We start from the raw sequence: 27,055 nt of genomic DNA on the forward strand, positions 1-27,055 counted from the left end.
AGTGACCAATCTCCATAGCAGGATAAAAGCTCCATGTGAAGAAGCTCCTAGAGGTTATGTAGTAGAAAAACAGGAAATAAATGTTCCTTGTGTAGTGCTTGGATCTTAATTCTGTGACAAAACCGAAAGAAGATTCAGCGGATTAACAGCCTCATGTAGCAAAGCTCTCAGACAGACCACCAGCCATTAGCTTAAATGGCTTGGACACTACCTTAGATGACTTTTTAAAATTTTGCAAATTAATGGAGAATAGGTCTATCAAGGGTTATTAGCCATGGTAGCTAAATGATGGTCAGATGCAGTGTACATATGAAACAACAAGAAATGGCTACCCTATTAGTCCAACGTTGTCTCCAGTACTGGCCAGCCAGGCTCCTAGGAAGATCATGATGGCCAAAACGGGAACATGTTTAGAACCAGGATGTGGCATTAGATCAGCGGTTGCAAACCTTTTTCAGTCCAAGAGCCTAATTCCAATATAGGAAAGGTCTCAAGGGCTGCATTCCAGCTGTGGCATGGTAGAAGGCAAAGTGGGTATAACCAAAGGTGGAGTGGGTGGGAACAAAATGTGATACCTACAAATTTTAAGCCTACTCAGAAGTAAGCAAGCCTGAACCAGCATCACTTTCAAAATGCATCCCAAATACCAAGCTTCTGCATGTCTCCTCTGAACTAAGCATGAGCAGCATGTCCACTCAGAAGTAAGGAGGACAACTTCTTCAAGTCTGCTCAAAAGTAAGCAGGACAAGCTTCTGCAAGTCTGCTCAGAAGTAAGCAGGTCAAGCTTCTGCAAGTCTACTCAGAAGTAAGCAGGACAAGCTTCAGAAGTAAACAGGTCTGAATCATTCATCTGCTTCTTCCCCAAGCCTTCCCCTTCCCCCTGGCAGGGAAAAGCTCTTCTCTCCAATCAGCTACTGATCCGAGAGAAGAGCTTTTCCCTGCTGGAGAGGGGTGGGGCTTTGCAAGAAACTGGCAGTCCATGCCTTCATTAGATGAACCCTTGGTTCAAACAAAGATTCTTAATCAGATTACTTGACCACTCAGCCATGCACAACACACTTTGGGTTAGCAATTTGCTCAGGACTAATTCGGAGTTGTCAAGTGATAGTGAACCTGCACAACATGCTATAGCATAAGCAGGTCTTCACTGAGATAAAGATAAAAGAGGTAATGGCAATAAGGAGGCCTGTTATCATAGGTTTATCAGGTCAAATTTTACCAGATAATATAGTGACTATTAAAGAACTGTTAAAGCAGTATCATATCTATGAGATTTCATGGAGCTGTAGGAAATGGCTGTTGATTTTCAAGGGAATATAGAAGTGTCTGATCTTCTTGGGAACTTATCATAGGAATTAATCACTGCTATTTTAATTCCTTCACTTTCCTAACCTTTCATATTACGCTGCCTTGGATCTCTAACTCACTCTTCTATTATTCCTGGTGATTTCCATCTCTACTAGGTTGTGGTGATTGGTTCTCTTTCAGCTTACACTTCCTTTTAGGGCAAGTGTATAGCCTCAGATTTTAGGTTTACAGAGATTTCTAATTGCTGGGAAAATGCACTGCTCTCTACTAAGGAAGAGGTACAGGTAGTCCAAGACATTTTGTTGCCTGAGGCAGAAGAGCAACCCCTCAGCCCCCAAAGTCAAGGTGCACTGTACCCACGGCTGGCCATATTATTTTGGCACCTAAGGCAGAAAATTGCACAAGTGCCTGTCTCAGGCAGTAAAATACATAATAACGAATTTAATAACTAATGAATTTGCTGCCCTTTCATGACCCTGAAATCAGCTGTAGAAATCAGCTGTCTGACACAGCAACCTCACTTTGCTGAATGGTAGACCTCTAAAGGAGGACTTTTAGACCTCTAAAGGAGCTATCCAAGGTGCAGAACCCATTTTGAGGCTGTTCAGCACTTCGGATAGTTCCTTTAGAGTTCTGACTGGTTCTGACTGAAACCCAGACCAGAATCACTGGTCCCACTGAAATAGGAGCCACCAGCCTCCACTGGATATATGTACTGATTTCCTTTGCAGAAATTAATTTCCATTACCATCTTTCAAACCTGAAAAGGGTGCTCAAGATGGTTGCCATAACACTTTTATTTAAAATACAGTTTAAATAATCTGAAGCACAAAACCAAAATGAACTTTGTTACGTTTAGCCTGGAGAAAAGAAAACAAGACTGAGGGAGAACATGATGGCACTCTTCAAATATCTTAAAGGCTGTCACACAGGACAAAGCAATGACTCATTGCTGCCCCAGAGAGCAGGAGTAGGAGTTTTCTGCACAAGGCATTTATTGCGTGCTTGTCATTCCCTACTCATGGTTGTTTATGGGTTCTTTAGACGATGACATGACCCTCCAGTTTCGCTTCTTTTGTAAACAGCACTTTCTGCAAGCGTTTTTAGAGCAGGGAAAATGGGGTATTATTTCAGAGAAAGAAAGTGAGATTTCCTTTTGTGGATTTGTGCTATTCTGCTATAGCACAGTGCCACCTAGAGGTTATCTAGCAGAAAAGCAGGAAAGGAAACAGTCCTTGTGTAGTGCTTGGAGCTCAATTCTACTACAAAACCGAAAGTTTTGTCGCAGAATTACAGCAGATTGCCAGCCTCGTTTAGAAAACCCCTAGATCTAGCGGGCTTAAGTTACAGGCAGGAAGATTTTGGATGAAAACAAAGAAAAACTTCGTGATGTTAAGAGCAGTTCAACAATGAAACTAATTACCCAGAGGGCTGGTGGGTTCTCCCTTGCTGGAGGTCTTCAAGCAGAGGCTGCACAGCCATCTTCTAGCTCTGGATTCCTTACACTGAGCAAGGTGTTGGACCAGATGGCCTACAAAGCCTCCTCCAACTCGATGGTTCTATTTCTGGCTCTATCTCTCACCACATAGGAGGTACAGTTACACACTTGAACACAATAGCCCTATTCATGCATTACTCACAGGAGCAGGAGCAGGACTGCAGGAGCAGGACTGCACTTTTAGCCCTGCTCCCGATGTAACGTCTCCTTCCTCCAGCATTCATGCTGCTTGCATGGAGGAGTTCAGCACGACCTGGACACTTGCCTGTGCAGGTGTCCCTATCCGGTGGAGCCCGCAGATTAAAGCAGCTGCTTGCACATTGGGGTTCCCTTGCAGACAACTGTGTGCAACGGACAGGTGTCAGAGGAAGGAGGTGCAACGTCAGGGCCAGGGCTGAAAGAGCAGCCCTGTTCCTGCTTCAACAGGGGAATGCTCTACATGTGAGAAATGCATGAATAGGGCTAATGCGGGCAAGGCACCAAAAGCAAGGTCCAGATGCCAAGACCTTGCTAGATGCTACTGGAAAACAAGGGAAGCATGATTAATATTTCTAAGTATGCTCCTGTTTGCAGGAGCACAGGATGTACACATCTAACCAACAATTTATATTAAACCACCACATTTTTCTAGGGAGAATCACTTGTACTCTGCTATTTTTCTACACCTGCTCTCAAAGCAGCACTGTAAATCTTAATGGAAATCCCATTAAATTAAAAGGGATTTACTCCCAGGTAAAAAAGTATAGGATTGCAGGCTTAGCAGGAAATAAACCCAACTGATAGAACACAGTGGGACCTACTTCTCTGTAAATACGATAGGATTGCATTACTAGTCAAATAATAGGAGTTCCACTGTGATTATGAAATCAGCTGTGTGTGGATAAATAGATAGATTAGATAGATTAGATTAGATTCATCTGTATAAAGTACATTAAAAGGATAATGGAGGGGGGGGCAAGAAACCCAGTCAGGATTGTTGAATGCCAAGGAAGTAAAAGTAAATAAAACTCAACATGGAATTTAGAAGTTCACATAACATGTGGCTGTATAATTAAAGAGAAGCACACATCAAACTCAAAATAAAATTTATTTTAAAAATTGGTTCAGTAAAAAGATTAGAATTTAATTCCTTTTTAAATTTAAAGGGAATGCCTCTTTAAAATTAGCTTGCTCACAGGTTTTGTAAACATTTAAGTATTAATAAATAAACAATGTGCATCCTAATTAATTGAGGGTACTCTGAAAATCATTTTAATTTTTGTGAGCCGCCCAGGGAGCTTCGGCTATTGGGCAGTATAGAAATGAAATAAATAAAATAAATAAAATAAAATACATTTATTATTATAATTTCAAAAATGAAATTCATAATTATCCATCCTACTAAGCTCAAAAAAATTGTTCTAGAAAGTGATAAACACGTACTTTTGAAACGATAACAAGATTTTTAAAAATAAATGGCCCTAGCTCATTAATCAACTAAATGTTGCAGCCGTGACAGTTATATAAAGCTAAAAATATAATAAAGTAAAATAAACATGGCCCTGAACTGCCATGTTCATGCTAAAGTTCGCTTTAGTTCTCAATGCCAAGCATGGAACAAAGGATTTCAAATAAAGTGTACATTTAAATCTTTGACAGCTCTCATATTTAAAACTTTACAGTTGCCTTGCAAGAGCCAATAACCTTGGTCATGAAAGAACGTAATAACACAAAGCAGATTGTCAAGAAAACATCATAACATGAACGTCCTCACCCCTGCATATCTAAGATCTGCATGTTTCAGATGCTAGAAATGAGTTCATTGCAGTTCCTTTTATTTAGATCAACAGCAACTGAAATAAATTACATTATATTGTTTTGCTGATCTGATTTAGTTGGAGATGTGTCAACATGGTGTGTGTATAGCTGGAAAAGAGGCTTCTGGAGCACCAGCCACCTCCACAAAAAATGCGGATTGAAAAAATACGTTACCATGAAAAGGATAATGCACAAATATCTGAAAATCAGCCAGAGAGCAAGTTCAGTGTCAATAAAGGAATATGAATATATGAATAAAGGAATATTATATATGAATGTATAAAGATGCCGTACACTTTCCCACCCACGTTCCCTTTCAAACGGTGTTGTCAGGGACTGAATCGGTGACATGTTGTGTGCCAAGCATGGCCTGTACCATGGAGTATGGCCTACCTGTTTATAAACACCACTAAAGAGCAATAAGCAGTGGCACTTATTTCACATGCCAGTAAGGTAATGCTCAAAACCTTGCAAGGTAGACTCCAGCAATTCATGGAACGAGAATTGCCAGATGTACAAACTGGGTTTAGAAAAGGCAGAGGAACTAGAGACCAAATTGCCAATATCCGCTGGATAATGGAGAAAGCCAGGGAGTTTCAGAAAAACATGTATTCCTGTTTTATTGACTGTTCTAAAGCCTTTGACTGTGTGGATCATCACAAATTGTGGCAAGTTCTTGGTGGTATGGGGATACCAAGTCATCTTGTCTGCCTCCTGAGGTATCTGTATAACGACCAAGTAGCAACGGTAAGAACAGACCACGGAACAACAGACTGGTTTAAGATTGGGGAAAGAGTACGGCAGGGTTGTACACTCTCACCCTACCTACTCAACCTGTACGCAGAACACATCATGCGATGTGCTGGGTTTGATGAAGCCAAGGCTGGAGTTAAAATCGCTGGAAAGAAACATTAACAATCTCAGATATGCAGATGATACCACTTTGATGGCTGAAAGCGAGGAGGAGCTGAGGAACCTCATGACGAAGGTGAAAGAAGAAAGTGCAAAAGCTGGGTTGCAGTTAAACCTAAAAAAAACCAAGATTATGGCAACCAGCTTGGTTGATAACTGGCAAATAGAGGGAGAAAACGTGGAGGCAGTGACAGACTTTGTCTTTCTAGGCGCAAAGGTTATTGCAGATGCTGACTGCAGCCAGGAAATCAGAAGACGTTTACTTCTTGGGAGGACAGCAATGACAAATCTTGATAAAATAGTGAAGAGCAGAGACATCACACTGACAACAAAGTCCCGCATAGTTCAAGCAATGGTATTCCCCATAGTAACCTATGGCTGCAAGAGCTGGACCATAAGGAAGGCTGAGCGAAGGAAGATAGATGCTTTTGAACTGTGGTGTTGGAGGAAAATTCTGAGAGTGCCCTGGACTGCAAGAAGATCAAACCAGTCCATACTCCAGGAAATAAAGCCAGACTGCTCACTTGAGGGAATGATCTTAAAGGCAAAACTGAAGTACTTTGGCCACATCATGAGAAGACAGGATACCCTGGAGAAGATGCTGATGCTAGGGAAAGTGGAAGGCAAAAGGAAGAGGGGCCGACCAAGGGCAAGATGGATGGATGATATTGGGGATAGCTTGGGGAGCTGGGGGTGCCGATTGCCGACAGGAAGCTCTGGTGTGGACTGGTCCATGAAGTCACGAAGAGTCGGAAGCGACTGAGTGAATAAACAACAAAAGAGCAATCGAGAATTGATGTATCACTCCCTTTATTAGTCTAGTGGGATGTCTATGTGCAGACATCTCAGGATCTAAATGGGGGGTAAGTTAAGGTAGCGGGAGGTCTACTTTCAGAAACGGTCAGAATGACTCTCCCTGAACCTTTTCCCCCCAATCCCTAAAACTGGCCTAGACATACCCCTGGCAGCGGAGAGAGCAGGCCATCCTCCTGGTAATACAGAGGGTAGGCAATTTGTGTTAGCTGAATGGGAAGTGAGCACAGTTAACTTCCTGCTCAGTCAGCACAAGGAACAGCCAGGTGGTGGATTCTGGGGGCTAAACTACACAATATGTTAAATATGTAATATGCAGCTTACCCTCTCATTTTTACTTACAAGTAGGCATATGGGGCCCCAATCCAAATCAGGACCAAGTACAGGTAGGGGAGGTTTAAGCCATTCCATCCAAGCCACTTGTTTTCCTAAACGTGTCCCATATATACACACACTCCTGCACAGGAGAGAGAGAGAGAGAGAGACTCCATCGGCACCAATGAAGGCTTTCCTTCTTTTTCAGTCCCTGCAAGGAGAGCTGTGGGGTTAGGAAAACAAGCAGCTTCGAGGGGAAGGTTTAAACCTCCTCCAGTCATGCATGCATGGTGGTTGCAATCTAGATTGGGGCCCCACGTGCTTTATACATTATGCATTTAACTTACCGTGTAGTTGAGCCCTGTGTTCTCCCACCTTCCAATTTCCAGTACAAAAACAACTTTTTTTCTTGGTGGCAAAGGAGGCCAGTTCTTTTGCCATCAAAAATCATAGTAAGGGAGATGGGAAATGTGGCAAGTGTTTTTGAATTGCCAAAATGGCATTTTATTCCAAGTTTTTCTGCCACCACAAAATACTTGCATAAACTGGGTCCAGTCTTTTAGACCGATATGGTGTGGAGCGGCAGCACATCAGGGTCATTTGCTACAGATGATGCTGTCACCAATCTGCAGCAACCCTGTAGTGTCTCTCTGGAAAAGGCGCATTTTTGGAAAGTCTTTTTAGTGCTTCTTTTTCCCTTAAATGCAGCTCCCGTGCTGTTCCACTGCAGTGTGCCCCATCCCCCTGCATTAAATCCTGGGCATGTCTACTTCTGTGACCTGGCTGTGACCTAGCAGTGACCTGGTCAGGGGGTGGAACCACCCCCTTTCTCCCCTCCCCATTCCCTCTTTTCCCCCATTCACAGTAGGGCTGCTTTCCCATTCACAATATCTAGCCTCTTTTTACCATTCAGAAGAGTGCAGTAGTGCCATTTCATTCATTCACAATAGTGGAGTAGCTGCTTCCCGCTTTCACAGCAGGCGGCCTGTATTTCCCATTCAGAACAGCACAGTTGTGATGTTTCACAATAGCACAGGAGCTGCTTTACCCATTCACAGTATGCAGCCTGTTTTTCCCATTCATAAAATGCACAACGCTGTTTTCAGCATTCACAATAGTGCAGTAGCTGCTTCACCCATTCAGATTATGTAGCCTGTTTTTCCCATACACAATAGCACAGTATCTTTCAACCTTTCACAATATCCCAATGGTGAATGAGAGGGGAGAGGTATGGGAGAAACTACAGGGGCTTAATTCAGTGCTTCCAGTAAACTTCCCTGAGCAGGGGAGTGTGGACAGGGGCAGGGAACAAGCCTCTCGCATTCACTGAGCACCACCTATGGGGTTGATGATGTTCAGTTCTACTCTGCCTACCCAACCCTGAAGTATGGGGGTTTGAAGTGTTGTATGACCTGTGAAAGTGGGTTTTTAGGTAGTGAATACTCTGCTTTTCTTGCTTTCTGTGCCCCTGATGGGCCAAAGAGATTTCATGAAAATCCAGATATAACCAGAAAGTGCTTCTCATTCTGTTTCCATGTAGATGTATATAGGTGTGGTAAAATCGCTTGCACTGTGTTTTCATATGATCCGCAGGGGTGTGCTTTTAAAAGCCCTACTTTTAAATATGCATGATTGTATTTCATAGTTATAAGTTTTGTTTTGTGAACTGCCCAGATTGCTTTGGCTATTGTGTGGTATAGAAATGAAATTCATAAATACGTATTTAGATAATGTATGAAAGATGATGAAAGCTGACATGAATTTCAGAAAACTCACAAATACATTAGGGAAAATTGATAGTCGTTTAAATGCAAATGACAGCAGGTACAGATGCTTGTCCAATTTAGAAAACATCTATTTTGGACACATGTGGACTACATATGGGTTTGGCAAGATTCACACCAAATTTTGAATGTTCACTGTAACTGAGGCTGCAACCCTATGCATACTTACTTAGGTGTACATAACATATTGAACTCAGTCGGACTTACTTCTGAGTAAATATGCATACAATTCCATTGTAAGATAGAGAATAGAGCCCTGTTATATCTGTGCACAGAATGGATGTGTGGAAATTGCAAGAGGGATAGCGCCCACCCCAACCTTCACACATTTAGCAGAAGATGGTGAGGGGCTGTAGCTCAGTGGTAGAGGATCTGCTTTGCATGCAGAAGTTCCCAGGTTCGATCCCCAGAGCCTCCAGGTAGGGCTGGAAAAAAGCCTGCCTGAATTCCTGGAGAGCTGCTGCCAGTCAGTGTTGACAATACTGGGCTAGATGGACCAATGGCCTGGCTCAGTGTTAGGCAGTTTCCCATGTTGCTATGAGACTGCAACTCCTTCTCCAGTTCCTGACTTTGGCTGTTGCTGCAGCTGAAGGTCAGGATTTTGGATATTGTGCTGCAAGCCTGGCCCATGGCATTTTGTTGCCTGAGGAGAAGGACGAGATGGTGCCCAGCTCCCATTTTATCTACAGAAACTGACTGGGCAGGCAGGTGAATCTGACTGGCACTGGTGATGGGACAGCATCCTCCATTGCACAAGTTAGCTTAGGGAGTGAAGGGCAGGCTGCCTGGATCACACAACTCTGTCCTTCCTCTGAGGGAATGTCCAGGGGGCTGTCACTGCTGCTTCCTCTATGCCACCAAGCACTTCCTGCCTGAGGCAATTGCCTCACTCTGCCTAATGGGAGGGCCAGCCCTGCTATGCTGTACAGGCCACATACACATGCATGGACCCCATTGTGTTCTCTCCAGGGAATTATTATATAATGTGTGCAGGATCATGATCACCCTGGATTGCAAGCACTTCCCAGGGGTGGGAAGGGAGGCGACATATGGCAAAAAGCGTGTGGTTCAAATGTCTTATTTGGATTTACCATCACCTTCATAAGATTTTCATAATCAGCCTGGCTTGTATATCTATAAGCTGAGCACATTTATCCTGCAAGCAACTTCTGGGAAATACATAGAGTAACAATAGAGTAAGTGGTTCCGCAACTATAGATTAGAGATCCAGAATCTGTTTAAAAGACTTTAATCCTATTAAGTATTTTATTATTTGATTAGCAGATTAGCTCAGAAAAATTCTGCAATACTCATTATACGGCTACCTTGTTTTTCCATATTTCTCCAAGTCACTTGTAGCCAAACTCCAGATGAAAGTGAAGCCTCCTTAGGGAAGGCAGGCACAGAGTTTGCAAAGTACTAACTTTAAATGCTCTTTCTCAATTTATTTTTTAACACTGAACTAAATGTTTCCCTTGTCCCCAAAGAGTTAATACCTTGGTTGAACTTGGAATAGTCCATGCTACAAAAGGTGATCAAATCATGAACCTCATTTTGTTTTTGCTCAACTTGTCCAGAACTTGAGCTCTTTTGTTTGGAACTTAGGCAGCTGTGCTGGCTGACACAGTTGGTAAATTATGCCTATTGAGCCTTTGAATCCTAGCCAGGCTGTCATTATGCGAGAAGAGAGTGCATAATCATTCTTCTGAGGCTGAAAGCGGATTGTTGATTTAGGTTCCCTCTGCTGCACTTTTTGCAAAAAAAAGAGAAAGGAATAACAAAAAATAGTTGACAGTACTTATCTCAGTCACATAAAGGGAGCTTGCAGGTAACACAGCCTTTGCAACCAGTATTTCAGAGTCAGCTCTCAGTTAAGTGTTTGTCAAGGGAAACAGTGGCTTCACATTGTATATAGCAACACTGCTCTCATACACCTACAAGGCTTTGTTAGGGTTGCATAGTGTTCTAAAGAAGCCAACTTGTTAAGCCTCAGATCACCAGTGGAATTTACAAAGAGGGGAAATTAGTTCTTTGTCTTATAGGCTTGATACATGACTCCTGGATTTGAAGCAGATCCCTGGCTTTATGGCTGAGCTTTAACCAAGGACATATCAAGCTGCCTTTAGTATAAAAGAATCTAAGTCAGGCTGTTGGTCTACCTAGGCCAGCATTGTCTCCTCTCAGGAGCAGCACCTTTCTGAGGTCTCAGGCACAGTCCTGCTTTCTCTTATTCTTCTAACTAGGTCTGGGGTGGCCAGTGTGGTGCCTGAGGGCACCAATGTTCCAGTGAACACCTCCCTTGGCACCTGCCAGGCTCCCTGCCCTTCCTGATTTTTATTTTATTTCTTCAGCTTTTAATTTCTTTTTTAAACGGGGAGGCTGGCATGTTGCAAAATGAAGTGCTGCCCTCCAGCACCATCTTTATTTGGGTTCAAAAGAGTGGTTTTGTGTTTTGGGGCTCAGACCCCATCTCTGTCTTGTATTTAGTTACTTTTCCTTTTGCCTCACCTACTGGTCAGTGACCCTAATAATAAAAGATTGATGGATTTAGCCTCACCACTTTGCCTTCTGGTAAATGAGTGTTTTGTGACTGGCCATACCCACCATGGCAGCCATTTTATGAATACGTAAGCTCCCTTGGCAGCCATTTTGTGAAAGGTCCCACAACAAAATTCCAAATGTGCCCACTGGTCCCAAAAGGTTGGGGACTCCTGAACTAGAGATTCCAGGGATTGAAGCTGGGACCTTATGCCTTTGGGCGGGGGAAAAGAGAAGGACAGTACACCATTCTCCAGTTTCAAGTTATAGCTGGTGTACTGTGATGAGCGTGGGAGGAAGGGAAGAGATATCAGCTCAGTCTTGTGCAGATCCCACCCCCATCACCCAGATGCACCTCAGGGTCGGTGGGGTAGAAGGAGGTCAACTGTGCCACAAGAGGTCAAGTTTGGATGACATGAATTATTATTGCTACTACATAATCTTCAAATAAATTAATGTACTTCACATTTCACACACACCCTTGCCTTTTCCCCCTTTTTCTTATTTTATGCTTGGAAACACTGAGGACCACTTCATGAATGGCATTTTTTCTTACATGGAGATAACGGATGCTTAGGATAAATTGTATAAACTCTCACTTATGAAGAATTGCAGGCATAATGGGGATGGGGGTGGGCCTCAGAGGCAGACTAGACAGCCTCTGAGCACATTGGTTGTGCTGTCCTGCTGAGCATTCAGGGGCAGTTTATCATCCATTAAAATCCATCCATATGCATGATATAATTATGTGAAATACTAAGCAGTCATTGAGCAGCAATAAATCTCTATTAAGAAACAGGAGAGATATAATAAGCTACTGTCAGTTAACCAAATGTAATATGTTCTTAGCAGATTCCTTGGCCGCAGAGTATATGGTCTTGCCCTTTGTTGGAATCATAGTTGGGATTTCTGCTATTACACCCAACTATATTCATTAGGAATTCATCATGTGCACAGTGGAATAAAATTTACATTTGTGCCCAACAGCTTCAGGGAAGTTTGGCATCCTTTAGCCAATCAAAAAGATCATTTTTAAAAGGCTGCACAGGGACTAATTTTCAGTCCTTTACCTCTGTTGGGCCCAATCTACACAGCCAATTTAGTGCAGAGTGACAGCACATCAGGGTCGTTTGTGACAGATGATGGTGTCACCAATCCACAGCAACACTGCAGCTTCCCTCTGGAAAAGGCGCATTTTTGGATAGACCTTTTAGTGAATCTTTTGTCCTTAAACATGGCTCCTGTGTGGGTCTCCTGCAGTGTGCCCCATCCCCCTGCATCAAATCCTGAGTGTGACCTGTGACCTGGTCAAGACTAAGATGAAGAAAAGAAAGGGGAACGCAAATAGTGTACTGGGTGCTATTTGCGTTCCACTTTCTTGTCTTCGTCTTAGTCTACGTAAATATTTACGTATAAGACAGCAAAAAATAAGGAACGCAAATGACGGCGGCCATAGCCGTTTGCGTACGAGTTTTTTTTTAACCCAGACGTGATAGGCTACGTAAGTCTTTACGTAGCCTATCACGTCTATGGGGGGGGGGGGAACAGACTGCAAATGGCGGTGGTGGTAGCCGGTCGGAAGACCAGCCGCCACTGCCACCACCGCTGAAGCCACCGCTGGAGCTGCCGCCATCTGAAACATCTGCCCCAGGTAAGTCTCATCCCGGGGGGGGGGGGATCCACGGGGGGCGGGGGGTGGCAGGCCGTTCCACGATGGATTTCGGGGGGCTGAATGCACTGGCATTCTGCCTCACTGAGATCCGTCGCGGAATTCTCTGACATCCCTATTCTTTCCCACTTATACTACTTCACATTGTTTCATCCTTTCAGTATATCACAGTAATGCTGTTTACCCATTCACAGTATGCAGCCTGCTTTCCCATTCATAATAGCACTGCTTCAATCATTCAGAAAAGCACAGTATCTGCTTTACCCATTCACAGTATGTAGCCTGTTTTCCCCAGTGTCAATATGTAGCCTGCTTTTACCATTCATAGTACTGCCGTAGAGCTGTTTCTGCCTTTCATTCTATCACAGTAGCGCTGTTTCTACTTTTCCCTATATGGCAGTAGCACTATTTCCATCTTTTGCTATATGGCAGTAGCGCTATTTCCACCTGTCTCTATATCGCAGTAGCGCCATTTCCACCTGTCTCCATATCACAGTAGTGCAATGTTTAGCATTCACAATATCCCAATGGTGGATGAGCAGGGAGAGGTGTAGGGTAAACAACAGGGACTTAATTCAGTGCTTCCATTAAACTTTCCTGAGTAGGGGAGCATGAACAGAGGTGGGAACAAGCCTGTCTCATTGGCTAAGCAGCACCTATGCTGTTGATGACATTCAGTTCTACTTGCTGGACTCCACCCACCCAACCCTGAAGTATGACGGCCTCAAGTGCTGTGTGACCCGTGAAAACAGGTTTTTAGGTAGTGTATAGTAAGCTTTTCTTACTTTGTGTGCTGCTGATGGACCAAAGTGATTTCATGAAAATCCGGATATAACCACAAAACACTTCAGAAATTGTCACCATGTAGATGGAGCCTGGGTGTCTTTGCTCTAATGATAATATCAATGTTACTACAACTCAGGCTGCATCTGGAAAAAGCTCATGATAGGAAGGGCTGACTACATAAAGCCTCTTCACATAAGGATTTTCTGTACACATGAACATATGAAGCTACCTTATATTGAGTCACTGATCCATGTAGCCCAGTATTGTCTATCAGCTGATATCAGCTTTATAGCATCTCAGGAAGAGGTATTTCCCATCACCTCCTAACTAAAATCCTTTGAGTGGAGGTGCCAAGGATTTAATCTGGAATCTTCTCGGTAGGCACAAACAAAACTAAAAACAACCCTGTGTACACCAGGGTTGTACACTCATGTATGAGTGGCTATTCTGTTATGTGCTGTGGTTTCTAAACAAGTGTAATCACAGCAAAATAGACACCACTGCCATATTCACATGTGGAAGCGTACAGAGGGAACATCATCCCTTTAGGAAAAAACTAGGGATGTTACAAGGAATCAAAAAGGAGCACTTGCAAAAGCGAGCAACCCTCTTTGATTCCTCACAAGTAGAGTTGTGTTATGCAGAGCCCTGCTTGAAGCCAGACAACAGCAGAGGGCTGCTCAGCTTGACCCTTGATTCTGCCCCACCACCTGCTCCACTGCCACTTCCCCTACCCCTGCTCACTCTGGAGCCAACAAACCTTATCCAAGGGAGGAGAAAGGGAGGAGGTAGTGGCAGAGGCAGAAATACTAAGAGTGTCCATTTCCTGCATAGGGAAGGAACTGGGACATCCTAAAATTCCTCATGGGACAATAATGCTATTCGCTCTCCAGCAGAGATTGCCACAAACTGTATCATCTCCATCACCCCTTCTTCTGCCCTGGGTAAGGTTTGTGGGTAGAGAAAAAGGGGGTAATGGTACCAAGAGCTTTTGAGCACCCCTGAGTGTTTTGTGGAACTCTGCAAAGCATCACTTTGTGTGTGTGCGTGTGCGTGCGTGTGATCACTTGGAGTATGCGTAAAGGATTGAGCCCCTTTGGGGGCATACAGAGGGTGCTTGTGCATCCCTAGGAAATGCATCAAGTGTAAAACAACCATTATTTGGCAGTCTCAGGGTGCAACTAGATGAGAGGTGGGAGATCCTTTATGCTTTCCCCTGCAGCCCTAGTCCATGGCTGCTATTCACTTTTAAAACAAACAAAAATATGAGAGATCCTGGTCCTTGATCTCTTGTGACACACCTAGTTGTGTCCTTATTTTTCTAATAACACTGGGGTCTCATAATATGAGCCTCATGTGGCACAGAGTGGTAGGCGGCAGTATTGCAATCGAAACTCTCCCCACGACATGAGTTCAATTCCAGCGGAAGCTGGTTTTCAGGTAGCCGGCTCAGGTCGACTCAGCCCTCCATCCTTCCGAGGTTGGTTAAATGAGTACCCAGCTTGCTGGGGGAAAGGTAGTTAGGACTGGGGAAGGCAATGGCAAACCATCCCACTATACAGTCTGCCAGGAAAACCCCGAAGAAAAACGGCGTCCCTCTAGGGGTCAATAATGACTTGGTGCTTGCACAAGAGGAACCTTTCCTTTCCTCATAATATCAAATGTTTCCCAATAAGGGCCAAAAACACATGCATACTTTGAATCAGCATTGTCTGACTTTTCAGAAAGTATAATTAAAGCCTATAGCATCACTGATGCAATGAATATGGACTTGAGCACGCTCCGGGAGAGACCACAGGACAGGAAGGCCTGGCGTGCTATGGTCCATGGGGTCACGAAGAGTCAGACACGACTGAACGACTGAACAACAACAAATGTTTCCGCTTGGAATTTACAAGTGCTAGATCAGGAATGCAGAACCTCAGGCCAGGAGTCCAAATCTGGCCCTCCAGAGTTTCCCAGAAGGGGAAACCCATGCCTCCTTCCCCTGGTCCCACCCCCTTTACTCCAACCACTGATAATTTGGTGGTTTCCTGGCTGTTGTATTTATTTTTCCCCATTCTGAAAGATTGAAATACCTCTCCTAAGGCTTACTTACTGGCTGTGAGAGCGTTAAGTGAACATATTCTATTATCTTTTGCTTTTCTGGCCCTGAGCCTTTTGCCTTCAGCTCTCCCACTATTGGAATATGGCCCCCAAGAGTTTCTCCGAAATGGCATCTCAAACTGCAGGAGATTCTGCACACCTTTGCTAGACACTCTGAAGTGGTGTCCCTGATATCTTCAATCCGCATGGGCATGTGACAAACTTTGCTAGTCCCAAACAGGATTACCTGCTTTGAACTAGCATCAGAGCACCATAACTACCACCAGTAGAATCAATTCTTCGATGTAATTTTTCTTCCACTTCCTGTTTGCTTATTGATTTATGCAAATATTTTTATCCTGCCTTTAGAATCTACATGGGATGCTCAAGGCAGTTCGCCAACCAAGCCTTCCAAGGTAGAGAGTTCTACAATTGACGGACCCCCAACAAAAAGACCCTGTACGATGGCCAAGCCAACTGGACTTTCAATGGCAACAGAGTGCAGAACAAGGCCTCAGATGACCATGGTAAATGGGCAGGCTCATGTGTTTGGCACTAGCATTGCTACAAAAAATTTCAGTGATCTGAAACAACCATTAGAAGACACTTATAGTCCTCTTAAACAGCATTGCTATGATATGATGTATCCTTTTCCCATACTCACAGTAGGCTTGGACCGCTCTGCACACCCAAAAATGCATCTTCATCAATAACTCTTAGATATTTGTTCTTATGCAGGTATCTGCAGGGAAAAACCATATGATCAGTAATTAGCTGGTAACAATATTTTAGACTCTAAGAGATTTTACCATATGGAATTGGCTAAAACTAGAAAGTTAGCTCTCTGAGTGCTAGATATCAGGCTCACTTTCTTCATAAAGAGGCTTGTGAAAGTTTTGCTCATTATAATCCTACCAATTCCACCAAATATGGTGGATTGTCCTTAGGACCCTCCACTAATGATACTATGACTGGGTTTGGAATAAGCCACAATGGCTTATTTAACCCATCATTGGTTATTGTGTTGTCTGTTGATAATTTTGTATTCCATGATGGTTTATTTGGCTGAAATAATCCACTCTGATAACCCACAGTCTGCAGTAAGGGTTATTTAACCCACCAGCAGGGATGGCATCAGGAAGGCTAAAGCTGAGAACAAGCTGAGATAAGCAAGGGAGGCTAAAAGCAACAAAAAGGTTTTCTTCCGATACATGCATAGTAAAAGACAGAGGAAAGAAACGATAGTTCACTTAAATAAGGATGGCAAAATGATAAGAAGTGACAAAGAAAAGGCAGAAGTGCTCTGCCTTTGGCTTAGTCTTCTCCCAAAAGGGGGTCTATGACCCCCCTGGCAAAGGCGAAGTGCAGGCTGAAGGGGCAGGATTGCAGCTTGAGATCAATAGGCATATGGTCAAGGAACACCTAATTACTTTGAATGAGTTCAAATCTCCAGGGCCAGATGAACTGCATCCTAGAGTCATAAAGGAACTGGCAGAAGAACTCTCAGAACTGCTGTCTATTCTCTTCGAGAAATCATGGAGGACGAGGGAAGTGCCAGATGACTGGAGGAGGGCTAACGTTGTCCCTATCTTCAAAAAGGGTAAAAAGGAGGAACCTGGGAACTACAGTCAGTCAGACCAGTCAGTCTGACATCAATCCCTGGGAAAATTCTGGAGCAGATGATAAAGCAATCCATCTGTAAGCACCTTGAAAACAATGCCGTGATTACTCGAAGCCAACATGGATTTGTCAAGAACAAATCCTCCCAGATTAATCTGATCTCATTTTTGATCAAGTAACCTCCCTTGTGGACTGTGGGAATACTATGAACACAACATACCTCAACTTCAGCAAAGCTTTCGACAAAGTGCCCCATGATATCCCGATGAGCAAACTAGCTCAAAGTGGGCTAGATGAAACAATTATCAGGTGGAGCCACAGTTGGCTACAGAATCGGACTCAAAGAGTGCTTATCAATGGGATCTTCTCAAACTGGGGCAAAGTAACGAGTGGGGTACCGCAGGGCTCAGTCCTGGGCCCAGTGCTCTTCAACATTTTTAGTAATGACTTGGAGGAGGACGTGCAGGGAATACTTATCAAATTTGCAGATGATACAAAATTGGGTGGGATGGCTAATACCCTGGAGGACAGAAACAAAATTCAAAATGATCTTGATAGGCTGGAGCATTGGGCAGAAAACAACAGAATGAAATTTAATAGGGATAAATGCTAAGTTCCGCACCTAGGAAAAAGAAACCAAATGCACAGTTACAAGATGGGGGATACTTGGCTCGACAATACTACAGGCGAGAAGGATCTTGGAATTGCTGTAGACCAGAAGTTGAATATGAGCCAACAATGTGATGTGGCTGCAAAAAAGGCAAATGCTATTTTGGGATGCATTGATAGAAGTATAGCTTCCAAATCCTATGAAGTACAGTTCCCCTCTACTCAACACTGGTTAGGCCTCATCTGGAGTACTGTGTCCAGTTCTGGGCACCACACTTGAAGAAGGATGCAGACAAACTGGAGAGGGTTCAGAGGAGGGCAGCGAAGATGATCAGGGGACTGGAAACAAAGCCCTATGAGTAGAGATGGAAAGAACTGGGCATGTTTAGCCTTGAGAAGAAAAGACTGAGGGGAGATATGATAGAGCTCTTCAAGTACTTGTAAGGTTGTCACAGAGAGGAAGACCAGCATCTCGTCTCGATCATCCCAGAGTGCAGGACATGGAATAATGGGCTGAAGTTACAGGAAGCCAGATTCCAGCTGAACATCAGGAAAAACTTCCTGACTGTTAGAGCAATACGACAATGGAACCAATTACCTGGGGAGGTGGTGGGCTCTCCCACACTGGAGGCCTTCAAGACGAGGCTGGACAGCCATCTGTCAGGGATGCTCTGACTTGGATTCCTGCATTGAGCAGGGGGTTGGACTCGATGGTCTTATAGGCCCCTTCCAACCCTATTATTCTATGATTCTGTGACCATGGGTTATGTCATTTGGTGCTCATCGTGGCTTATTCTGATCACCTACAGAGTCAACTGGCAAGAGCAGCCAAAACTGCTGCAGCTGCTCTGCTGCAGCTTGTAGAGCCCTGTTCCAAGACCTGTCAAGCAGCCCAGGGACAACTGCAGCCAAACAAGCACAGCCTTCCCTGATACTGCACTACAGTCACAAAACGACAGTTTTCCCCTAGCACAATGACAGCCTTACACTATCACTACAGCAAAGTTAGGCTTCCCTGATCACTACTTTGAAACTGTGCAACTTGGGAAATAGGGGAAAATAAGGGAACAGGGAAAGCACTGCTCACTTTTCCATGAACAAGTGCAGTTCCACAGTTATCTACTACAGCATCTGGAGTTTCCCCATGAGGGCACCCCACCTGAACAATTTCACCCCATTCCAGCAAACTGTCAGGTAAAGCTCCCACCCCCATTTTCTTTCTCTGGTCACTTTTCCATGAAGAAGCAAAATTGTGCAGTTATCCACTACAGCATCTGAAGGCTTCCCATGAGGACATCCCACCTGTGCAATTTTGCCACATTCCAGCAAAATGTGAAGGAGCTAGTGCTCTCACCAGCCTTTTTCTTTTTGTTGCCAGTACTCCCTGGTCACACAATCCTACAGCTGCAAAATAACACAATGACAGCACCCCCTGCTGAGAATGCCAGCTTTCCCAGTTTGCATGATCCCACTACAGCAAAGTTACATAAGCAGAGACTTCTGTGATCACTACTGTGAAAATGTGCAAATGTGCATTTGTGTAAAAGAAAAAGTAAATAGGAAAAGATCCCTGTTTGCAACTCTGAAAATGCATAAATTTGGAAATGTGCAATAGTGCAAGGCAAAAATAAAAAATAAAGAGGAACGGGCAACTGCAGAATAGGGGAAAATGGGGGAATAGGGGAAAAACACACTCATTTTTCCATGAAAAAGCAAAACTACACTGCTATCTAGGACAGCATATGGAGGCTTCCCATGAGGGGTCCCCACTTGTGCAATTTCACCTCATTCCAGCTAACTGTCATAAGAACATAAGAAGAGCCATGCTGGATCAGACCAAGGGTCCATCTAGTCCAGCATTCTGGTCACACAGTGGCCAACCAGCTGTTGACCAGGAACCCACAAGCAGGACATGAGCACAACAGCACCCTCCCACCCATGTTCCCCAGCAACTGGTGTACATAGGCTCACATAGCCTGGTACTGGAGGTAGCACATAGCAATCAAGGCTAGTAGCCATTGATAGCCTTTTCCTCCAGTAATTTGTCAAACCCCCCTTTAATGCCATTCAAACTAGTGGCCATCGCTACATCCTTTGGTAGTGAATTCCATAGTTTAACTCTGTGCTGTGTGAAGAAGTCCTTCCTTTTATCTGTCCTGAATCTCCCACCAATCAGTTTCATGGGATGTCCCAAGGTTCTAGTATTTTGAGAGAGGGAGAAAGGAGTTATAGCTCTCACACCCTTTTCCCTTTTCTGTGTACTTTTTCCCTGAGGAAGCAAAATTGCAGTTATCCAGCACAGCTTTTGGAGGCTCCCCATGTGGGCACCCCACCTGTACAATTTCTTCCCATTCCAGCAACCTGCCAAAGATTTATAGTCCCCACCACCACCCTTTTCCCATTTCTGGCTACTTCTCTGTGAAAAAGCAAAGTCAGACAGTACTGCTCTGCTGCAGTGTGGGGAAGCTCTGTATCAAGTTTTGCCCCAATCCTGCAAGGTTCCAAGGGTTTACAGACACCCCCCCTTTTTTTTGGCACCCGGGATCTGTGCCTTTAGAGCCATAGACAATACCTCAGTAGCCGGTTTCAGCTGTCCCCCACACAGTGGTGGTGCTAATTCGCTCTATCACTATATCACAGTTGGGCATTTAAAACCATAGGCAGTACTGCGGTAGCTTTCTTACATAGCTTATAAGAAAGACATTCCAACAAAAGGTGCCAGTTTTTGCACTTGGGTTACCAAGGGGTCAGTCACATGTCAATGCCCCTATTAGATTTAGAGTGACCTAGTACCCACAGAATCATAACTAAGCCAATAGATTGATCATAAAAACAGGAATGCAATCAGATAAAGCAACAATGGGGAACCTCTCAGATCATAAATACAAGAGATATGTTTTGAGAGCACATACAGGACAGCATGGAGCCAGAGAAATAATTCATATGTTACAAACATATCTCTAATTGTGTTTGTACAGATTCTGGAATGTTTTTATATGTATGTTGTTATATCATCAGCCTTATTAAGAGGTTTGGATTTTAGCAATATTGTTTAGACATAGGTGATTTAGAAATAAATATGTATCCTTAGAAAAGTATCTTAATGGGACATAAATAAATGAAGTAAAAATAATCTAGACACGTTTAAGGGCTGGCAAAAACTATATAAAGGAATTCCAGAATTTCTTTTTTCCTTTGAAGCATCAGATACAACTATTTGTCCCTTATTTTATGGTAGTAATATTGTTTTTCAGCTCATCTCCCACTTACTTCTCTCCAAATTCTATTCTGCACACAAGTTCAACACCAACAGCTTGGGGCACTGTCAAATGTATTCTCAGTGCATCTCTACTATCGATCTTCACATCTCTCTCCCCTCCCCAAGTCAATAATATTTTGCCCATCCACTCTGCAGCATTGACCTGAAGGGTTTCATTCTCCATTTTAACTACTTAGCGGTTGAGTAGGCTATCCAATGGCACTGTATGGTGACTCCAAAATGACAGAGAGCTGGAGAAAGATAGTTTACTGACAAAAAAACCCAACCCTGTCATCAGTGATGCTAGTATTCACCATGAGAAACTATCATTCTCAGCCAATCTGTAAATCTTACCATGGCGCTGTCAGTTGTTAATGTCACATCATGACAGTTGTTAACTGTCAAAACATGTTTATTTTAGCAGGCCTTTACTTGCTCTAATTTCTGGAATGGTCTCTCCTTCATGGATGTTAAATATACAATGGCCTTTGATTTTTGTGGCTATTGATATATAGAATTTTTTCTTGTACTTATATACTTTAAGTATATTTTTAAAAAATGAATGATTGACATACCTAAAATAAAAAAAGCATGTGGCATTCTGTAATGAAAAGGGAAAGTGGGATGTACCTTTTAAAATAACTGCACTGGTGGATCCTGCATCTCTCTCCCCCCTTCCCCTCTCTCTCACACACCAGCTTCATGTTTTACAGCTTAGCCTCTTGACACTTCCCTCTCTTATGCAGCCACCTACATCACTTCTGTAAAATGGAGGACTGAGCACAGAAGACACTCAGGTATATGGCAGTTGGCTGCACATGTCGTGGCCCTCGCCCCCGCCTCCACCTGAACTGCTTTGCTCCATTTTCACTGGACACTGGAGAGTCCTTGCCTCTGTGGAGTTATAGGCTTGCAGTTTCAATCAATGGATCACACAAATTAATCAATTAAAGTGTGCAATGTGATATTATCAAGCTAAGACATAACAACTATTGAAGAGTGGATAAGAAGGGTTCCTAGCTTAAAAGATTTTATTCCCCCACCCCAGCTCAGACTTTATTATTGGTAAAACTTGCAGAAAGTTGTAAGCTATTCCACCTGCCAATATCCATACATGGGAGCCAGGCAACAGAGAAGACTTAGGGCCAAACCAAATGATACAATAAATGCACATTTGCATTTAACGTACCTTGTATTCTTACTTTAAGAATAGCTGCAGGGCAGGGACCTGCTCAAGATCACCCCACCCCCAAACTGCTATTCTCTCTAGGAGAGAAACTGCCAATGACAGCTTTTGTCTTCAGAACAAGTAGCAGCTGGAATGGGGAGATCATTGTCAGGACTGCAGAAAGAGTTAATAACCCCATTATCTACACACTGTTGTTCTGATCTTGACTGCACCACGTCCTCCCAGGGCTGTTATTTTTACAGTAAAAACAAGACACATTAAAGGCATACACACATTTAACACTATCTGGTTTGGCCCTTACTTCCACTCTCTTTGGGGAGCGTTTCCCTTACAGTGGCAGTGGGGACATGTGGTGGTAGAGATCTGGATGAGTTTATGCATGGTCTGCCCCCTTCCCTGTTTGTGTTAGCATGTGTTAACATTTATTCTTCTTTGGCTGGTCCCACATAATGCAAGGTGGTACATCATCTAAACTCTGCTACATAAGTACAAAAATAAATTGAAAAGGAGCTCTGAAATGGAGACACAAATTACCCTTTCTCCCTGCTTTTCCAACTCTTACAACAGGTGTTAATAATCTGAAAAGGCTCTAGCATTGTTTTGTGTCTTTGATCTGAGGAATTTATTATTTTTATTCTAAGGGGATTGGATAGCTTAAAATAGCTTTATACAATAAAAGCCTTTTTCTTTGTGGTTAGAAGTTCAGACCCACTTGGTATTGGTGAAGAAGAGTATCAGCTACCCACATCTCACAACGCTTTGATGGACTGCCCAGAATGCTGTAGTAGGTTCCCTCCTATTTTCACAAGAAAATACAACAAACTAAGCAGTCTTAATTATTAATATTTTAATAATGTCCCAAAAGCTCCATGCTGAGAAGAATGTCTTGCTATTCTTTCCTAAGAACATTTTTTCCAATGATATATGCAAATAATCTTGGGAGTCCATGAGTGGGCATGTAGAGGAAATGTACCAGAAGACCACTGTATTTCAAGGAGATAGGAGAGTGACATGCCACAATTGTTCCTTGCATGCCTGAATTTCCTGGAGAACCTTAAAAACCTGGCCCCTTTAACAGCTCTCAAGCCTCTAGGCTGGAGGCTTTGCTTTCCAAGGTCAGTTGTCTGCTTGGGAGGATACAACCTTGAATCAATTAGGTTGGTCACTGTTCACTCACGTTAGCTTATCTTTTGGGCAGTACAAGAATATATGAACATCATGAGACCTGAGACCATCACCCCAAGTGTGATTAATTAGGATGCTCCTCAAACCTGCAGGTAGCAACAGGAGAAAGTCACCAGAGACTTGGCCAGAGTGAGCTTTGATACAGACCTGGATCATGGAGGTGCTGCATGCCGGCTGTTTGACTGGGGTCTCTCTGCTGTCATTCACCTGGAGCCCCCGACTACTGAACAGGAGAGTAAGCTATCTTGCTCAATATCTTATGTTTCTCTGTATCATTTTGCCTGCTCTCTAATAAAGTCCTTGACTTCTATCCACTTGTGTGTTTATTGATTCTGAATCCTAAAAGAACCTTTGCCTCTTGGCAAAACAGGGCACTACTGGGATATTTTAAATTTTCAACATGGCCACAGTCTACAAAGAACTTAATGGCTTTGCAGCAATGTGAACCATTTATTTGTTGTAGCTTTTCAGATATTTTAAATAATGTTTCCCTGCCCCATTAGTATGGATGACTGTAGTAACCACAGGTTCAGTCAAACAATGAGCATATTAGTTTTTAAGCAAAAAAAATCATTTAAACACAGTCAAATAGATGTCTGTCTTTCTGAGAGAATGTAACAAAAGAAGCATAAGCCTAAAGTCAGCTGTGATCTCCCTCCACTCCACTCCACCCCACTCCAATGTGTGGCTTGATCAGCAAGGATTAACCATCTTGAAATTTTTTAAAAATGGAGCTCTACAGGTGAGTCTTCCAGGCTTGGAAGGCCTACTGTAAGCACCATATTATTTTATGGAGTTCCTTTTCCTTTTCTTTTTTTCAAACAGGATTAGAACTGTTTAATCAGTTGCATTTGGAATGTAACGACTCTATCTTTATTCTCCTATATGTAACCTGGCAGGACATGAAACAGTAGCAAGCACCCACCAGGTTGCAGTTGTAGAAGTCAGTACAAGTTAAAATAACAGAGCAGTCCAAGATTAATGTTATAGCCTCTCTCAGGTAGAAGCCACTAATCAGAGGTTGAAAATCCAAGCCACGAGTAAGCCAGAAACATATTCAATTTTACTAAAGCATCAGAGCCAAAACATTATGCTAAAATGAAAGTGGAGCTGGGACAGGCCAAGGGAACACCAGAAATCTTCCTAAAACCTGCTCCATGAGAAGAGAACTTGAAGCCAGAGCACAGAAACCAAACTTCTAAGCAGAAATGAAAATGATACAAAGGTTAAGACCAAGAGGCAATGATTGGATGGCTCAGGAGAAGAGGCAGAAATATGCAATTTATAACCTAGTAGCAACTGTGCTTTTTGTGAATACAATATATGCATAATAATAACCAAAATTGTCCAGAATATCTGAACATCAAGAGGGAGTGGGCCATATTTGCCAATTTTGGTATAAGTCATGAGACTGAGGTTAGAATTTCTTCGGGGGGACAGGGAAGAAGTATTGAAGAACAAAATGCATGGATACTGTGTAGTGGTCTCTGTCAACAGAGAAGAGATGGATGGGGAAGGCTTTCAGAATGGTTTGTCACTGGAAAAGTCCAATTCATATGTTTGCTTCTCACTTAAAAAACAAGCTACTCTTTCTTTGGTGTTCTTAGCTCCCTAGCATTCTTCCCACTTCACTTTAAAGCACTTGGTTTAAGCAACAACCAAACCAACCAAGCAGCTAATGTTACACTTTCAAAAATAAATTTCACTATCAGGGAATGGCTTAATTATTTTAGACTCTATTACTAAAAATGCTAAAACAGTTTGTTTTAGTTCTGAGTCTCTGAGCCAAGAAAGCTAATCAAAATTCACACTGGAATTACTTGGCATTACCTTGTTTTTAAACATTTCTAGCAAATCATGAGACACCAAAAAGAACTTGAAAAGCACACACTGTGGCTGTTGGCTAGAACCAATGTTTGCTCTCTCCCCATAAAAATAATTCAATTTAAAGAAAATTATGTTAGTCCTGTCATTCATAGGTTTGACTGAAGCTGAGAAGCATCAAGTACCAAATGTAGTTTATTTTTCTGAAAGGAAATATAGGGTGTAATCCTGTATAATCATTTTAAAGTGAATCATATGTAAAATGTCTCCTTTCCAAGCAGGTGTCACTCATGACACACAAGTCTGAAATCAGTTCATTATAAGATATCAGAGAAAGATACCTGGGAGCTCAAGTTTTAAATGCCTATTCACAGTTATTTGGTTGGATCCAGACAAAGGGTACAATCCTATGCATGTTTAGACAGAAAGAAGTCCTACAACTGCCAGCATGCCCCATACTAAACAAACTACAGACCTTCTGTCCGTGGTTTGCTTACTGTGACATCTGGACTAGGATTTCTGGCTTGTCTCTCCCCTGACAAGTTAGAGAGTCGTAAGTCAACAACGCTACCTTGTTTACAACAAGGCTGTATTCTTTAGAATTCCGGCTTATTATATGAGGAAAGCAACCAAGTCTGGATCCAACCCAATACTTATAAGTTAAATGCTTAACTGCCATACAGATCAACTGCTCCAGGTACAATTTCATCCCCCCTGCCCCAGATTGGTCCTTAGACTGACAAAACATGCTGCTGCAGATTTAGGCATAAACTAAAAGTTAGTAATCGTTATCAAATTCCATTGAAACAATGGAATAGGACTGATATCATTGTGGTTTTAATGTTCTATATATTTTAAATTGTTTTATTGTGTGTTGTTTGGTTTTAGTTTTTGTGAACCGCCCAGAGAGCTTCGGCTATTGGGCGGTATAGAAATGAAATAAATAAATAAATAAATAAATAAATATCATGACAGCTAACTGAAGCTTCACTGAGCTGAATGGAAATTAGCCATGATAAACTTTTCCTGGGTTGTTCCTTAAAGGTACATGAGCGAACTCCCAATATTATTATTTTTTTCTTTTGTGCATAAATCTGAAGTGTATGGTTCTAAAAATGTATGGATGACATGGCAAATTTTGATCCTGGTCCAAAAAATCCAAAAATGTTCATTTACACTCTGTGTGTGTGTGTGTGTGAGAGAGAGAGAGAGAGAGAGAGAGAGAGAGAGAAATGATTTCTTACAGTGTAAGGGGAAAAATATTTTGATCTTGTGGGACCACAGCAAAAACCCAAGTGTCCATACATATAAAGAAGAAACTCAACAGGATAGCAAATGGTAATTCAGTGCATATTTGTCTGGCATGATTTGCTAGGAGCTAAAGTACAATTAGCCTCAGTAGTTGATTTAACACTTTAGCTAAAGCTACACAGCCAGCAACCTGATCAAGTTTAAGCCACAAGAGTGATCAGGCTTTGAGAACATTCTGCTAAAGATCATACTTTGTTTCTACAGGTGCCACAAAAGAACAAGCTTGGAAAAACATCAGTTCCTTTTTAAAGACCCAAGTAACTTATAGTGTGGTGTAGCGGCAAGAGTGTTGGACTGGGAGTTGGGAGATCCGGGTTCTAGTCCCCACTTGTCCATGGAAGCTCACTAGGTGACTTTGGGCCAGTCACAGACTCTCAGCCCAACCTACTTCACAGGGTTGTTGTTGTGAGGATAAAATGGAGAGGAAGAGGATTATGTATGCTGCCTTGGGTTCCTTAAGGAGGGATATAAACACAATGAATGAATGAATGCGAGCACGAAGTCAGATTTTCAGATGAGGTGGGGCAGCTTTGTTTTAAACAGCATAGAATGA

General features: G+C 42.8%; 1 protein-coding gene across 1 annotated transcript in view; it reads right to left on the bottom strand.

The window, feature by feature from the left end:
* TSHR (thyroid stimulating hormone receptor) overlaps positions 1-27,055 on the bottom strand; it is a 109,334-nt gene that overhangs the window by 13,338 nt on the left and 68,941 nt on the right. Inside the window, exon 9 of the mRNA XM_084826992.1 lies at positions 16,170-16,247. Within this exon, the coding sequence (XP_084683118.1) occupies positions 16,170-16,247 (78 nt within the window). The remainder of the gene's footprint in view (positions 1-16,169; positions 16,248-27,055) is intronic.

This window comes from Heloderma suspectum, chromosome 1 (genome assembly GCF_057233095.1).
Source record: "Heloderma suspectum isolate Gila_16-S chromosome 1, 16-S_ref, whole genome shotgun sequence".
Taxonomy (NCBI): Eukaryota; Metazoa; Chordata; class Lepidosauria; order Squamata; family Helodermatidae; genus Heloderma; species Heloderma suspectum.